Genomic DNA, 17,497 nt, shown 5'->3' with positions numbered 1-17,497 from the left:
CCAAATAGTGTTTGTGATTTTTATATAAAGGTATCCAAACACTCTATTGGATACTATAGGCAACTATAATAGAAGAGATAAGGAAACTCGTGGATAATAGGGTATTAACGCCTCAACTAATGGAACAATGGAAAACAAGCTTATTGTTTGTCTTTTTATATCACCTAATTTTGATTTTAACTTTAATTATGTCAATAGATCATTAAAATCTAAATGATGTGATGACATTGACAAAACAACATTATTTAAATATTGATGCTTAAAACAATGTCATTTTAAACATTGAACTTTAGGTATATATCAATTTTGTTATTAAATTATTCTATTTTTGACGTTATATATTTTTTTGGCATTGTTGGTAGCTAATCACTGCCCGTCACTGATATTCTTTTGCGGCAAGATTGATATCAAAACTTTCGTATTTTACTTATTTTTCTTCTCTCAGGATTGAGTTTTCATGAAACACACTCAAAAATTGACCCAAAAAAATATCTATAATTTTTAAGGGTTTGAGGGCTTTCTTAGATTTGAAAGATTTTGTGTGTTTATTCGAAAATCTAAAAAGTGTGAAAAATCTAAAAGGTGCGAAGTATAATTTTAATAAGATGAACAACATAACACAAAACTAGTCTTATCGGACTGTCAATGAAAGAGATAAAGGTATTAGCACATTAAACTTTTAAATGAACTTTCGTCGATTTTGAGTGAATTTTGTGAAAAATCAATCATAGAAAAGGAAATATGAGTGAAATATAAACATTTTAGAACTGATGTTGCTATGAAAGATTAATAGCGAGGAGCAGTGATCGGTTGTCGAAGATGGTCGAAAAAGTGCAATGCCAAAAATGAAAATGTTTAAAAGTTTAGTAGTAAAATTGATATATTTCTAAAGTTCAATGCCTAAAACAACATTGTTTTACGCATCAATAGTTGTCGTCAAAACGATATCATTTTGTCCATGTCATCACAATGACGTAAATATTTGTTCATGCCATCGTGTAATTAAAATTTAACGGTCTAGTGACATAATTGAAATTAATACCAATTTTAGTGTTATAATTAGAGAAATTGAAAGTTCAATAGTATAAATGATACAAGACTTAAAGTTTAACGATATTTTATGTAATTTAAAGGATTAAAAAATGAGAAAATAACCTAAGTGACTAAAAATGTCTTATAATATACGATTTTAACCAAATTTTTTTGGATTTGCCAAAATGGCCAACTAAATCGCAATGCGATCGATAATTCGCAACGCGATCTCCGGTATCGCAAATCAGTTTCCAGATTCGCAACGACTGGTGGTATTGCATTTGTTTATTAAGAATTTTCTCTAAAAAGATAATATTCGCGCGGACGTATCGAAGACACGTATTACCATGGCCGTACATCGAAAATTTATTTAATACATAAATTTATATATTTTTGTATTTGATTTTCATCATCTGGACCCAGAGACTATTTCTGATAAACCCTAAACCTCAATTGTTTCATATTTCTCCAATCACAAGCATAACAAAGGAAATTTGATTCCTTGGCTAATTTTATCTGTTAAAACACTTAAATCCCCAGAAACACCATGATCCGAATCGCCAAAAACCCAAAACCTTTAGCAACTCTGACTCACCAATTCCTCCAACGCTTCAACGTCAGCGGAACAGCCAAAGGCAAATCCAAGCTCAAAGCCGGTCAACCTTTAAAACGCTCCAAAATCTCCACTAAAAAGGGAAAAGGCGGCGCTCCCATGGACGATTCCCTCCCTAAAGGTGGCCGAGTTTCCGACGAGAAGCAAAAACTCTACGAACAATGCCTCAATGCACCCACTCCGGTCCGTCATCTCACACCGAAAGAGCGTGCCCGGGAAGCCGAAAGGGAAAAAATGGGATTAATAAGCAAAGAACGGCAACGGGAAATGGAGAATTTGAAGAAAGGAGGAAGAAAGGCGATGGGAGTCCCTGACGAGCCTATGATTATGGGAACTCCGGGGCTGGATTTGATTACATTGGGCCTTGTCGATGCTGATAAGATACCCAAATATGAGCTGACGGTGGAGGATGGTCGGAGATTGGCCAAGGAGTATAGTCGGGTTTTGATGAGGAAGCATAGGGCAAGGCAGGCTGCTGAGACTAATTTGTTGAGAATGAAAAAGGAGGCAATTGAAGCGTTGCCGGAGAAACTTAAGGAGGCGGCTATGATACCGGATTTGACCCCGTTTCCGGCAAATCGACTTATGGCGTCTTTAACTCCACCTATTGAAGGCTATATTGAGAAGGTTAAGGAAGCGACTAAGAAAAGTAACGCCAAGCAGAAGCTCAGGTGAAGGCGAGATGGAAGGTATGGTTTTTTCCTTTATTATATCAGTTTTTACTATTTATTTCAATTAGAACTCAGAAGCCAAAGATGAGTGAGTTTTGTTGGCTTGATTTTATCAGTTATGCATCACTTTAATCATACTTAACGTTGAGAGCTTTTTTGATGGCACTACCATTCACTATCGTTGGACTTGAAATTGATTTATTGAAGGTAGAACCTTAAGATAGAATTGATTGAGTGTTTTACTTGCTAGTTGCTACCATTCTGCGAAAGAGAGAGTCTGCATGTGTAGCATTCCTAGTCTTTTTATATGCCATCTATGAGTGATTTGGATAAAAAGGTATTCCATTATTTAAGAGCACTTGATAGCTTTGTTTGAAACAAACGTTGTTGTTTAAAAATGCATGATGGCATTTTACTTGAAAAATTACATTGTTGGATAACTAATTCTCCTATTGCCAAATACAACAATATCTGTGATCAAGGTATGCTGTGCAAAAAAGTGTTTCCTGCTCTGACTGAGTTCGGATGAGAGCTTCCTGTCTATGGTCTTTAAAGTTCTTCATTTGGCATGTTGAATTTTTTTAGTATTGCCATCTTGTTGTTCATCATGACTTCCATTTGTGATTTATTTGAATGTAATATTTTGTGCTTGCATGTGTGTGTTTCGACATCTACTTTTATCTGATGGTAAAAATTTGTTCAATATATTTATAATTAATAATCTAGATACCGTACTTACATTTCTTACTCATAATAGTGTTCATGAGCAGAATATATTTTGGTCTAGCAAGTATGTCTGTGATGTCAAGGTATCTTGAAAATATATGTTCAACATTAATTGCTAGGAACCCCGAATGCGTCTTTGCTATTCTTGTGTCTCTTCATTTTGGGATTTGATGGTTTCATATAATGAACTCGCTTGTTTTAATGAATATCTTCCTCACACAAAATCTTTTGTGGCTGCTGTAGGCTCAGGGAGAATCTTCGCTTATGAAACCGATGATGAATTACAGCTGTATTGTAGTGTGATTCTCTTTGATGGCAAAGGGTCTCAAACGTCCTATTTTTCTGGTTTGACATTACAACTGCCGTGTTCATGATATGTTGTTATCATAGCATAGACTGCAGCTTACAATTTTTTTGTCATTGAGGACTTGTATGCCGAATAATCTGATGGCTTGAAGTGATGCCACTTTTAAAACTATATTTCTTCTTTTAAACCCCTACTAAGGAATTGGACCTGGTTTCTTGTGTTGAAGAAGCTTTAGAATTTTGTTGTGTCTATTATGATTCAACTTCTTATTGGCCTTTTGAATTTTGAGTGTGATTCTGGAGATGAAATTTAATCTCCTCATCAGTAAGGCATTTCACCATTGACAATGGACTTTATAAATGGGAAGCATATTGGTGATCCAAATATGTGTATATATATTTTGCTTGTATATTTTATGTATGTATATATATGTGTATGTCTAATTCGTGATCCAAATATTTACATGATCAATCTAATTATCATATAACACAGTAAACTGTTTGATATATTTTGGTTTAAAGGATTAACTTGACAAAAAACTATAAAGTTGAGAATAAATTGTCAAAAAATTTACATAGTCTAATTAAATACTTAACTAACTGTTCAATAATTAAAATAGATAAAAAATTGATTTTTTCAACTCAATTATGAAAAATTTGACTTGATTTGAATTAAAAATTTAAATGAAGTTTGAGTTATAAAATAGAACTTGAATAACTTTTTAAATTTTTTTAGTAATTAGTAGATTGAATTTTATGTTTGAGTTGAATCCATTAATTTTGTATGATATATAAATATAAACATATATATATATATATTGTTTATAAATATAGAAAATCGTTTAAATTTAAATGAATTAATATCATAATATTATAAATATTTAAAATAAATTTAAATAAAAACTTAAATAACTTGATTTAACTTTAATTTTATAATTTAATTCGACTAAAAAAATTAAACAAAATTTAAATTATAAAATAAAAATCATTAATTCGAATTTTTTACACGACTCATCACATATTGACCCTAACTCCTAGGTATAATCGCATAAAACAGTTCATTAAAGAACAAAAAGATCGAAATAATCAGACACGTGCCTTGCACGAGCTGCAAAAAATAATTGTATTTCCTCCCTCCATCGGCTGGTTTTTATCTGATCTGAATTTCAAATCTTCCTAGAGTTTTTAATCTCACTAGATCGCTAAATTTTCTCGAAAGTCTACCTCTTGGTTCCGACACCCTCAATCGAGATATGGCTCGAAACGAAGAGAAAGCCCAGTCGATGCTCAATCGATTCATAGCCCTAAAAGCAGAGGAAAAAAAGAAACCTAAAGAACGACGCCCTTTCCTCGCCTCCGAGTGCCGTGATCTTGCCGAGGCCGATAAATGGCGTCAACAAATCATGCGGGAGATCGGCCGCAAGGTCGCCGAGATTCAGAACGAAGGCCTCGGAGAACATCGACTTCGAGACCTTAACGACGAGATCAACAAACTTATCCGAGAGAAGTCTCATTGGGAACGCCGTATCGTTGAACTCGGTGGCTCTAATTACGCCAAACACGCCCCTAAAATGACGGATTTAGAAGGGAACATAGTGGATGTTCCGAACCCTAGCGGACGTGGTCCTGGTTATCGGTATTTTGGAGCGGCGAAAAAGTTGCCAGGAGTCAGAGAGTTGTTTGAGAAGCCGCCGGAGTTGCGAAAGAGGAGAACTAGATATGATATTTATAAGAGGATTGATGCGAGTTATTATGGGTATAGGGATGAAGAGGACGGGGTTTTGGCTAGAGTGGAGGGGCCAGTGGAGGCAAAGATGAGGGCTGAAGCGGAGGAGGAATGGCGGAGAGTGGAGGAGATTAGGCGAGAGGCAAGGAGAGGAGCGAAGGAGGTGGTAAGCGTTGGAGCTGCGGCGAGGGAAGTGTTGTTTGAGGAAGAGGAGGATGTGGTAGAAGAGGAGAGGAGGGAGAGGGAGGAGAAAGAGAGGAAAGATAAAGAAAGAGAATTCGTTGTGCACGTGCCCTTGCCTGATGAGAAGGAAATCGAGAGGATGGTTGTTGAAAGGAAGAAAATGGAACTTTTAAGTAAGTATGCGAGTGAAGGGTTGTTGGAGGAGCAGAGTGAAGCCAAGAACTTGCTTAATATTCAAGGATAGAATAGACACCGGTAAAATTGTATCTTTTAATCCAGAACTTAGATGATATCAAGTTTTATAACCTTTCTGTTTTGGTTAGATTGCTTTTAGATTGAGTTCCAAGAATGACTTTTCCATATGCAACTTGGTTTTTGTGTTTGGAAAAGAGCTAGAAAATTCATTATATTTGCAAATTCTGATATTGTTTTCAATGATGTTATATCTGGAATTATGGATTTGGTTACATTGATATTATCATTAATCTTGTGATAGCTTTCGTTTGTTGTTATTGCTGGTGCTATCATACTTTGCCTGTTTGATGTTGTTTAAGATTATAAGAAAAAAATATTGGTTTCTTCCTGATGCTACTTTGAGGATTAGTCATTCACCATTAGTTTAGTTTGTAAATATTGCCAGAATAATTAGCTGTTAAAAGTGCTTCTTAACATTGGATGACAGATATTGCCCATATCTTCAAGTCTTTTGCTTGTTTAGAACACTTTGTGGGCACTTTTAACAAGTTTCTCCAAGTTCGAAAGAGAGACCTTAGTATTTTTAATCTAACAATATATAACTTATGATTGTACTTGATGTTTAGGGTTGTATGATCTATGGAATTCCTATATATTCCAACTGATCAAATTTTATTGAAAGAAAATTCTCATATCATTGATGGTTGCTTAGGTATTATAACTTGTTTAAGTTTGTAGGCTTTCTGGATAGCTTTCATGCTTTCACTCACACAGAACCAGTTTCATTTCATCTTATGGTAGCATTTATTTTTACTATTGACATTTGGTATCATACTGGAAATTGACATTCCGCCTGTGATCTTTATTAACAAAAGATACCACCAACTGTTAAATCAAATATTAGCATGAACTTACACTACTAAGATCTGTGCTGATGATACACATGTAGTATGAATTTATGTCTAAGACATTGATGCTAAATATACTTAAGTAACTTTTGATATTACAGATCTTATTAACTAGCTTTAGGGCATTTGACAATGCGTTGGGTTCTTTGATTGATTTGCCAAGAGTGAAGGACTATATCTCAATTGATCGAGGGAACTCCTTGGACAATATGATGAATAGTATAATGGATAGTTGCTTCAGTCGGTCATTCTCTACTTTTTCATATATTATTTTAGACAAATGGAATGAAACAGAATCTGGAGAGTAACATGACTTATTATACTTTCTTTTCATCAGTGGGAGTTAGAATTGATTCCTGTTTATCTACTTTTAACCTTGTTGGAGGAAGAAACTTCTGAACTTGGTTACAAAATATATTTTGTACACTGCAGGGGTTTAAATATTTTATGTTAAAAACAGTTTCAGGTATTTGGTTTAGATGGTCCTAATGAACCAACATTGAATTTTGAAACAACATCAACAACCAATTTCCATTTCCCTAACAATTAATTGAAAGTCATCGGAATGATAAACCATATTACCATAACCTATGAACAACCAATTACCATTTCCCTAACATTCGACTCTATTGTGCAAGTGATAGTAAATGACCATTGATCACCCTGAAAAGCTCCAAAGGTTGTTTAACAATTATTCCTTTCCCATCCTGCCGGACCCCATGGCTAAGGGCACATTCCAAGCAAGCAAGCTTTAGAGTAATTGCTTCCAGAGTTTTTCCTTTAGAACTGCCATGCCACTGCATCCTGCCATCTTTCAGTCCGAGGATAAATTTCACATGCGTGCAGAACCATATCTCAAACCTATGAATGGATCCCTGGTTTCCTCTTCAGTGCTGCATAGGGGGCATTCTGTGGTTACTAGGCAGGCCCATGTTATCGAGTAAAGCAAGCCAAGCAATAAAAGTGTTTTCACCAAACTAACCTATGCCAAGTCCTTTTCTCATGTTTGAGTCTTGGAATTTTCCAAACCCAAGCAACTTTAAAAACAGACACAGGCACTTCCAAGCAATAAAATGTTGCTTTCGCAATGGCGTTCTGCTTTTATGAGAGATTTGAACATTTGAAAGCAAAGACAGATATTCTCAATTAAGAAGCTGAACTCGGTTCAGTAAGTTTCTGTTTCACAGGTCTTGCTTGCATTTTACTTGTCAGAGTCAATTTCAACGTCAATGGAAGAATAAGTTGACGGTAACTGATATTCACAGGCCACAACACTTGGTTTATGGAAGTTGTGTTTATGCTGCAACAGCAGTACAAAAATGGATTACAAAATCGATAATTTGATTTGGTTGGAAGGGTGGTGATTGAAATCCTGAGGCGAAAATCTTACGGTGCTTCAGCATCTCATCAAAACCAAAATCATCTTTTCAGATTCTTATCTGAACCAGGATAAAATATAGTCACTTCAATTGGATGGGTGAAATAATTATCAGAGGAAAGTTGAGATATAATGAAACAAAGGAAAAAACCTGAACTTTTATACTTATTGACCTTGTAGTTTTAGCATAATTTTTAATTCTGATAAACCTACTACCAAGTTATTTTGCTTCGATCAAGCTAACCATAGGTGTTGCATCAACTCTAGTTTTCCACAATATCACCTTCCTGAGAATTTGTAGGACACCTCCAGTTTTTAATTAAATAAATTATTGCTGCTAATTCTCGTTCTAGCTTCATGAGAATATCACTTATTTACAGGTTCTTAGCTCTCTTCTTCAATTTCAGAAGAACAATCTTTAGACTCTCAACTTTCAGTTGGAGATCGATTGATAAAATATATAAATGTAGTCAAAAGTTTAAGAGTTGCGATATCTAGTACTATGAGAGCAGAATTTATGGTTATTTAATTTTTGAGATAGTAGCAAAAAATCAAAAGCAAAAAATTAAAAGTTGGTGTTTTCTTTTTCCTGGTACAAAATTAGGAGGGAACCACTCTAATGAAATTACCACAAGACAAGTCCCACTATCCCACATCGCACTGAGAAAGCAGGTTAACAACTTTTCCTCATGTTTATAAAGCAACTGATAGCTGTGTCTAGTCTCACGAAGCCGTGTGGTGAGCACAAAGTGAATGAACTATTCTTTCGCCTTTTACTAAAGAATACCGTGTGCTCTTCACTTAAAGCGGCATATGCTTAATTTTGGAAGGGCATTCCTTGTTGAATGCCCCCATACCAATCCAAATGTCAAGTATTTCCTTTTTAACACTATACCGTATAGTAGTAACGGTGGGAGCTCTGGAATCTCGCCATGTTTTCCCACTGTACTGATTGGTACTCTTCTACCTTGGTATGACGGCGAGAGTTATCTATCATATTTTTAGAATGGTCAAATGGAGAGTTCTTTCACTGGTTATTTCAAATTCAATAGATTAAATGATAGGCACGGGCAGGCAGTTGTAGTTAAAGTCAAATTATAAAATAGATGTAACAAGCTTCAAACGTTTATCTAAAATTTTTCACCATGTAATTTATTGTTTATGATGTACTAAAGAAAAAAAGCACACAGGAGCTGAATTTTAGAGAGCAAGTGGATTGAAACTGTCAATGACCTGATCGTGGACTTGCTGGGAGAGTTTAGTTTTGAGGGGGGAAAGTGCTATGTCGCACATCTGTTAAATTGAGTAATCCAGCGTTGTTTTCAGCATTTTTGGTGGTGTAATCAATTGCTCTTTAGTCATTGGGTAAATATGGTTGAGACAATTCTGCAAGTTTTCATGGTTTCTTCGCCTTCTGGTATTCAATTTGGAGAGCTTTGGATGATTGTTGGGGTAAGCTTGGGGGAAAGGAATGCAGACATGATATTGTTCTATAGCATGGAAACGGTATTGATTTCATTGATTTCATGTTGTTGGGGTAAGCTTTGCAATTATTAATTCTTAGATGCACATGCAAAATAAGGAGCCATGCATCATATTAATGTCCACAACACTCGGTTTATGGAAGTTGTGTTTCTGCTGCAACCAAAATGGTTTACAAAATCGATAATTTGGTTTGATTGGAAGGGTGGTGATTGAAATCCTGAGGCCAAAAACTTTTGGTGCTTCAGCAACTCATCAAAATCAAAACCGTATTTGTCCCACTTGAAATTTGAGCACCATATAGAAACTGTGCATCACAGCCAGAGGATTTTAAGTTAAATTAAAATATTCATATTTCTAGTTTGCTGGAGAAACCGAGTCTCAACCTGTCATTCCAGGTTTGCCCATATTTGTCACAAAAAAAAAAAAACCTCCGGATACTCTGTTAACAACTCCAAGCCCACACCGGGAAGACATCAAAGAGGGGAGTTGAGCAATGCTTATAAAGAAAAAGTATGGGCAGCCTTCGCAACATACTTACCTGGACGGGGTCGATGGGTGATCAGTAAGATCCATGGCCTAGGTTGGTGGCTTTCATTGCACTCAGAAGGTGCACCTGCCTAAGGTCTCCCCGAGTGTGAGAGCTTACGTCTTTATTTGTGGCAGTTGGGGCCTGCGAACGCGCGGCCCCTTCTCAATTACAATTTAATGTTTATGTTATTTGATCAACTCTTCCTCTAACTAGTTTTGGCATTATGGTAAATCTGATAAACCTATTATGAAGTTATTTTGTTTCGATCAAGCTATTTGTTGAAAACATTTTGATATTTCGATATAACAAATTAAGTTAACTGAATTTTAAGATTTTACAAAAGATTTTCTAATTATATTCGATATAATTATTCGAATATCAAAATATTACTCCAAATCTTTCAAATATCATTTTTAATCTTTACTCAAGTGTAAAATTAAGTTTTAATCTTAAAATAATTTCAAAATAATTTTACAAAATATTTCGAACCATTTCAAAGCAAAAAATTCCAGATTTCTCAGAGGGAACCGATTCCCCCCAAGGGGGTACCGTTTCCCCCTGAATGGTTTGGCTTCGAGAAAAACAGAATGCTCGGAGGGAACCGATTCCCCCCAAGGGGTATCGATTCCCCCCTGTTTAACGGTCGAAATATTTAAAATTTACACTTAGGGAACCGATTCCCCATGAGGGGTACCGATTCCCCCCACGCTCCAAGCTGTTTTATTAATTGATTTCACACTAAAACGACTCTATTGACTCCACTAATCATCCCCAACGTTCAAAATCATTTGAAGGTGTATTTAAACAAGCTTAGAAGCCATTGATCAATAACAAGAAACAACAATCAACAAGAATCAAGAGAGAATCAAAGAGAAAGCATCAAACCTCAAGTTTGAGCATTTTCAAGCCTATTTCATTCAATATTCATTTTTGCTCTCAAGAACACTTATTGTGCTCAATTGTATTATTCTTGAGTGTTCTTTCTTTGTTCTAGAATTGTGCAAATATCTTGCCTTGTGAGGATTTTCTTGTAAGTTTGTAAAATTTGTATTATTCTCTTTGGAAGATAGTGTTCTCAAGAATTTGGGGTATAATTCTTGAGGGATTTGTAAGGTTACACTTTGTCCTCAAAAGAAAGACAAATTAGTGAATTTGTGGAAAATCCTTAGTGTGGATAGCTAAGGTAGTGGACGTAGACTTTGGTTGAGAAAGTCGAACCACTCTAAATCGCTGTGCAAATCTTTTCAATTTTATGCAAAGCTTCCACCGAAATTTTTATTTGCCAATTCACCCCCTCTTGGCCAACTCCATCGATCGATTAACTCAACACTATTGCATCAACTTTAGTTTCCATAATATTGCCTCAACCAGATGGAATTCGATTACCATTTATCATTCTATTTAGGGATACCTCCAGTTTTAAATTAAAGAAATGGTTACTGCTAATTCTCACTCCAGCTTCCTGAATGTAGACCCATATTTTCGTCCCACTCGGGCCTAATAATAAAACATAAACCCAACAAGCCCACTACACATCAAGCAGCCTATGACCCGCGATCCAGACCCAGGAACCAGCAACCCGAATTGGCATCAAAGATCGACCCGACCTAGAAGGCTAGGGTTTCCAGAACCCTAGCAAGCCAATTTATCAGCGATGCATGCCTCTTCCCTTCACAGAGCTGTTCAAGCCCGCCACTCATGCAACTACCACCGATTTTCTCGACCATCAACATGTGTTAGTGGGACACCAAAGCAAAAACAAATAACAGTAAACCGAGCATTTTACTCGGAATAAAACTCCCTAAAAATAGGGTTATGAGGCACTATAAATAAAGAAGAAAAATCCTACAGAAAGGACATAATATTTTGGGGATAAAAAATACGAAACGAGAGAGAAAACTACAAAGGAACATTGGAAAGAAAAAGGAAAAAAAGAATAGTTTACCTTCGTGCCTCCACCAATAGTTGCTCCAGTGACCAGAAGGAAGATCGAAGGTAAGAAAGCCGAATCGTTTCGACCTTGATTCGTCAACATCGACTCGTTTTCTTCAAAATAAAACCCCAAATCTGTGCTGAGGAAGGAAAGACGTATCGATTGGTGGTCGTCTCGTCCCCTTCGTCCCCGACGAGCAACAGTTGACGGTGGTACAAGGTAACATTCGCGCCTGACCCGAGGATCGGTGAGAGTTTCAGAGAGAGGGTTTCCAGAAACCTCCCCCTATCTCTTTATAAACGAAAGGGGATGAAAATGAGAGACTTGGGTCTCATGCATTGTCAAAATGGGCTTAAATAATTAAGCCAGAACAATGCCATTTTCAGCCTCCCCCTCTCTGTGTTTTCGAATAGGGGAAATAGCAGGTTTAGTCCCCTCATTTTGTAATCTTTCCAATTAAATACTGATGCAACTTTTTGATATTTTAATTTCAACCTTTATTTTTCTATGTTTTTATTTCAGTCACTAATTTAATTACTATGCTATGTTTAATGATTTTTAAATCTGACCTTTTATTTTATTACGTTTACATTTTAATCACTGCTTTGCATATGGTTTAATCGTTACTTAGTCATCCATGTTTCTTGTTTATTTCATTTTAGTCCTGTATGTGATGTATGGGTTATTTTAGTTTCTGGTCCTTGTGTTTATTTTAAATTGATTATTTGGGTCTCTGATTTACTCATATTTATTTATTTTAAAATTTAACACACTTTTATTTTTATTTTTTTCTTTTCACTTTTTTATTTCATTTTTGTTCTTCTTTTTATTATGTTTTTTCTCTTTTAACATTTTTTATTATATTTTATTATTCTTTTTATTTTTTATTTTTCATTTATTTATTTTATTATTTTCTTCTGAAATTTAACATTTTCTTCTTTTATTACGTTTTTCTCTTAACATTTTTACATATAACATTTTTTTATTTTTTTCCTTCTTTGATTTTTTTTATTTAATTAATTTTTATTCGATATTTCTTTTATTTTACCATCTAATATATTTTGACCTTTTTTTAGTAGTAATTTTAATCAATCGAAGGTAAGTAATTTGAATCAGGTCTTTAAATTTTAATTTTAATTTTCGCAATTAAGACAACCGACAAATTAATTGGTGCCGAAAGGGCAGTACAATGGTGCTAATCCTTTCTTGACTGTAATCGACTCCCGAACCCGACACGTTTCTGGTAAAATGCAGATCAGATAAAATGGTGTCCGATCCACCTAAATATCGTTTTAAAATGATCAGTGGTGACTCAAACCCATTTCATTCAAGTCGATGCCCAATTCCGGGCCCAACCGAAAGACGAATGCGACAGCTTGGCGACTCCACTGGGGACAGGTAAGTGAGTCAAGCAGAAATTAATTTCCGGTTTTCTTTTTGAGCGAAAATTGCAAGTTTAAATTTTAATTTATTTATTCTATTCCAATTATTTATCTTTGATTATTTTTCAAATAAATAGTTGTACTGAAGTTTTTTTCAATGATTTCAGATCTTTAACGTTTTCCATCTAAGGCTCTATACCCGAGCTCCGAACCCCTTTTAAGTGGGGTGAAAGCGACACCTTAGTGAGAATTTATTCTCCGTGCGGGCCTAGCAAGTAACCTTCAAGATTCATATACCTTATATCTTCGTGAGAATTTATTCTCCGTGCAGGCATAAGAGAATGTATCCTCTCGAGTTTAACTTAGTCCACATAAGCTTGTAATGGGCTTAGGATTAAGAGTCTAGCAAGCCCAAGGGGACACCAGCAAGAAGAACTCGGGTACCCTTTTTAGAACCTAAACTGGAGACTACAGGGAATTAGAGCCCACCCTAAAACCTCATTTCAAAACCCTAAGCTATTTTGAGATTATTTCCTACTTTATTTTCTGTTCGAAGTATGCGAACTATAAATTTATACGGTTAGGACTGGTTTAAAATTAACATGTGGGATAGAGATCATGTCCGGGTAGGAATAATAAACATGTGGGGTATGATTTATTTTTTTTATTTTTTTTATTTTTCCTTATTGTTTTGATTTACTTTACTAACTCTTTTCATTTTTGTTCTTTTTTATTTTTTTTACATCATTCAAAAGAGGTGTTGATCCACCAAAAACGTGTTTGTTAAACGTAAATAATTTGCATTAATGGACAAAGGGGTTATAATACAAGATATGAAAAGTTCAGAAGTCCATCTATGGTAAGAGAATACTCAGAATGGACCGAAATTTACACTATACACACCAAAAGTTGACTTTTTGAGCTGGCAAAGGTTGCAGGGACAAGACGAGAAAAAAATTATTGAGCTTGAGAGTTTCGTTAAAGATAATAGACTCCAGAAACAAACAAATGAGTTTCAGATTTTTCCCTTCAATTGAGGCTTCCAAAGGTGCTTTTGTTGAAGGAACCGACTCAACAGAGGGTGAAAACCAGAGATGCAACCATTTGAGATTTCTCGGGACAAGTACAAAAAATAGCCCAGAGAGGCTGGAACGATTTAACAGGGTATTCAACAGGTGACAGAAGAAGGCGGAAGATGAGTTAACCTTGTTGAGACGTTTCCCTGCCCTGACGACGAAGAGTGCAAATAGTACACCCCAAATGCTGTAACTAATCTCGAAAAAGTAAGTGCTTATCTTCCATGAATAAGATGAAACATCAAATTGTAGAGTTGCCACCAATCATTTAATTCGGTGAGATTGGTCACCAAAATATCATATTATTTTTAATAAAAATTCCTAAGAATAATATTAAAATAATACAACTCAGGTATGCTTACCAGAAAAATGAGTTCGGGAGTCGGTTAAGTATGGGGAAGGATTAGTACCCCCAAAACGCCCAAAATTGGTATTGTTATTTATTAATTAGTGTCTTTGCGTTAAATGATAAAATTGCTTTTAATTTACAAATAATTTAATATAAATACTAAATAATATAAATATTACTAGTCCTATAATGTTATATTATAATTATATAAATTAAATTATAAATTATGCATAATAATAATGCTAAAGTATAAATTTGATGATAATTGATTATATATATAATAATAATTAATGATTAAAACATAAAATAATCAAATTAAATATCCTAATTCATAATAGTATTAAAATATTATGATAATTATATAATTTAACCTAATTACTAATACGTGATTAAAATACAAACTTATTAATATTTAGGGACTAAATTCATAATTTAACCTAAATATACGTATATATAATAGCGACTAAAATATAAATATTAAAAATATAAAAAAAATTAAAATATACGAAAAACTTGATTTTGGGACCAAAGTGGAATGTTTACAAAGTTAGAGGGATCGCGCGTATAGTTTACCCATGCAAAAAAATTACAAAGATACCCTCCCCCAAAACGACGTCGCACGAGGAAGGGTATAAATGCCTAATAACCGGACCTAAGGCCTTCATTCTTCTCATTTCTCTCTTTTCCCTCTCTCTTTAAACTGAGAGATGCTCTAGCATCTTTCTAAAAGCTCTCACCAGAGGTACGTTGATCATCGGCCATCAACTGAGAACCGCTGTCAACCGCCATTGTCAGCCACAACCCACGGTGGCCGAAAAACACCAAACCTACCCTAAACGTAGATTAAAACCCCCTCTATTCAAATATGAGCTCCTTTTTTTTGCTAAAAACAAACCAATCGGACTATATCTTGAATTTTACCTTCGGTAAAATAGCTTTCCCTACGACGTTTGGGATTTGATGAAGGTACGATTTTTTTTTCTTTTGTTCTTGCTGTTTGCGTTTGGATACTGGTTTACCTCTGTGTTTGTTGCTCTATATCTCTTGCTCTCTCTGTTGCTGCTTCTTGTTGGTGTTATTTGCAGGGTCGCCTTATATAGGCCTGAGAGATCATCTGTAATGATGAGGAAATTCGGTGAGTCACCGGACCTATGGTGGTAACTCACCCTAGAGTGATGTGTTGTACGGCCTGTGTTCAACTTCTAGAGCCTTCTAGAGTACTCTGGTGAGATCTGGAGTGGCGGCAATCATTGTGGCAGCACTGGATTGGAGTTGTGAAGGCGGTGGTCAGAATAGGCCTTAGGGTTGCAATGAGCACCCTAGGGCCTCTGTTAGATGGACTGGTGACCGTTAAATCTGCCTCTGATCGTGTGGCTGAGCTGCTGGCGGTGAAAACATCTGATGGTGGAAACCCTAACAGAGCTGGGTTCGCTCATGGGCCTGCCAGATCTAGGCCTGGATGGGTCTGGGTCTGAATATAAATCGGGCTCGGGTTGATTATAACCGGGCCTGAAATTAAACTTGTAACTTGGGCCTGTGTGCCTTGCTTTGTAACCGGGCCTTCGGGCTATATAAATATAATATTTATAATATATTATTATTATATATATAATAACGTATATAATAAATGTCATTTGGAAGAAAACTACTGTCGACAGCTGCCCCTCTTTACTTATTTTTATGTAAACAAGAATAAAACAAAGATAATAAGACAAGTTTTCATCGAGTGAATTTCTTGCTTTGCTGGGAATTCTTTCCACTACTCTTTCGTAGAGATCGAATTTTGATCTAATCGTGTTTTTGCTTAAGTACTATTCTGTGAAGGCTGAGGATGACTTTGCAAATGATTCACTCCACTACTCTTTCGTGAAGGCTGAATTTGCATGACTTGAACAGAGTTTGTTTCTCTACTCTTCTGTGAAAACAACTGAATGATTGAGAATCTAATTTCACTACTCTTATGTGAAGATCATACTCGCAATTGGATACTTCACTACTCTTCCATGAAGGTTGCATACTTTGCTGAAAAATCCGTTCCATTACTCTTTTGTGGAGACTGAATTATGAGTTTGTTCTTGCTTCACTACTCTTTTGTGAAGAATGGCTTTACTTCACTACTCTTCCATGAAGATTGATCTGGAATGACTTGAACATAATCTATTTCATTACTCTTCCATGAAGTTCAAACTCAATCTTGGATTACTCCACTACTCTTTTGTGGAGATCCCTACTTTGCTGAAAAATTCATTCCACTACTCTTTTATGGAGATTGAATTTTAATTTGATATGCTTTTGCTTCACTACTCTTTCGTGAAGTTTGAAAATGATTGACTTGACAAGAATCTAATTTCACTACTCTTCCGTGAATATCAGATTCAAAAATGGATTTGCTTCCACTACTCTTCCGTGGAGTTTCATTTGACTTGAGAAGAATCCTCTTGCTTGAGAGATTTTTAAAAATTTAATTTTCTTGAAAATTGAATGAGAAACTTTGAAATTTGTTTTCTCATTTTTCGAACAACTTGTTGGTTGGGCATGCCCCCAAATTAATGCTTCCTTTATATAGATTGCTTTCATCTATTCTTCAGATGTTTGCCTCTCCAAACATAACTCCTGTGATTTGGATTCTACCTTATACTTGTAAGGTATTTTGTCCCTGCATCTTCTTATGAAAAATGTATTTATGCAAATGCAATCAAATGTATCAATGAAATGCATAATGAATGTAAATGATGTTCTTATGAATGTATGAATGTCAATCTTGATCCCAAAGTTTGATCTATCAATCTTGATCCCAAAGTTTGATCTTCTTTCACTCGATCATCTCTTTTTTTTTAAAAAAAAGTTCACTTCAATCATTAATGTAGCAACTTATGCTTTGTATTTCCAAAAAAAAGTCCACTTCAATCATTAATGTAATTATCTTAAAACAGCTTCCATTGAACACAAAAAGGTTTTTTCTCAATACATCCACATGATTATTACATATAAGGGATATCTTTCCC

The 17,497-nt window shown here is 35.2% G+C and overlaps 2 protein-coding genes, 1 non-coding gene and 1 pseudogene across 5 annotated transcripts; all 4 read left to right on the top strand.

The window, feature by feature from the left end:
- The first annotated feature begins 1,273 nt into the window (after positions 1-1,273).
- Positions 1,274-5,674, top strand: LOC120184650 (pre-mRNA-splicing factor ISY1 homolog). The gene is made up of 2 exons (XM_039189063.1): positions 1,274-1,279; positions 4,547-5,674. The coding sequence occupies exon 2, from the start codon at positions 4,602-4,604 to the stop codon at positions 5,499-5,501; it is 900 nt and encodes a 299-aa protein (XP_039044994.1). The 5' UTR covers positions 1,274-1,279; positions 4,547-4,601; the 3' UTR covers positions 5,502-5,674.
- On the top strand, positions 1,502-16,930 carry LOC120184651. Of its 3 annotated transcripts, none has more exons than XM_039189065.1 (2): positions 1,502-2,339; positions 16,921-16,930. In XM_039189065.1, exon 1 carries the CDS (start codon positions 1,580-1,582, stop codon positions 2,318-2,320), a length of 741 nt encoding a protein of 246 aa, XP_039044996.1. In that variant the 5' UTR covers positions 1,502-1,579; the 3' UTR covers positions 2,321-2,339; positions 16,921-16,930. The 3 variants fall into 3 exon arrangements, with proteins under 3 accessions (XP_039044996.1, XP_039044997.1, XP_039044995.1); XM_039189066.1 differs by lacking the exon at positions 16,921-16,930 and adding an exon at positions 2,385-2,403 and having other exon boundaries at positions 1,502-2,334; XM_039189064.1 differs by lacking the exon at positions 16,921-16,930 and adding an exon at positions 3,286-3,528 and having other exon boundaries at positions 1,503-2,334.
- LOC120184671 lies at positions 8,467-8,589 on the top strand (annotated as a pseudogene).
- LOC120184679 lies at positions 9,754-9,914 on the top strand. Its single transcript, XR_005522061.1, has one exon. It is a non-coding gene; the product is annotated as a U1 spliceosomal RNA (small nuclear RNA).
- Positions 16,931-17,497: the final 567 nt, after the last annotated feature.

The sequence above is a fragment of the Hibiscus syriacus genome, unplaced genomic scaffold, assembly GCF_006381635.1.
Source record: "Hibiscus syriacus cultivar Baekdansim isolate YM2019G1 unplaced genomic scaffold, ASM638163v2 tig00112925_pilon, whole genome shotgun sequence".
Lineage (NCBI taxonomy): Eukaryota > Viridiplantae > Streptophyta > Magnoliopsida > Malvales > Malvaceae > Hibiscus > Hibiscus syriacus.
This window is presented reverse-complemented; position numbering and strand designations above follow the sequence as displayed.

What these genes read in the sequence shown, in the direction of transcription:
- LOC120184651 (XM_039189065.1), top strand. Translation starts at nt 1,580, where the DNA reads ATGATCCGAATCGCCAAAAACCCAAAACCTTTAGCAACTCTGACTCAC.
- LOC120184650 (XM_039189063.1), top strand. Translation starts at nt 4,602, where the DNA reads ATGGCTCGAAACGAAGAGAAAGCCCAGTCGATGCTCAATCGATTCATA.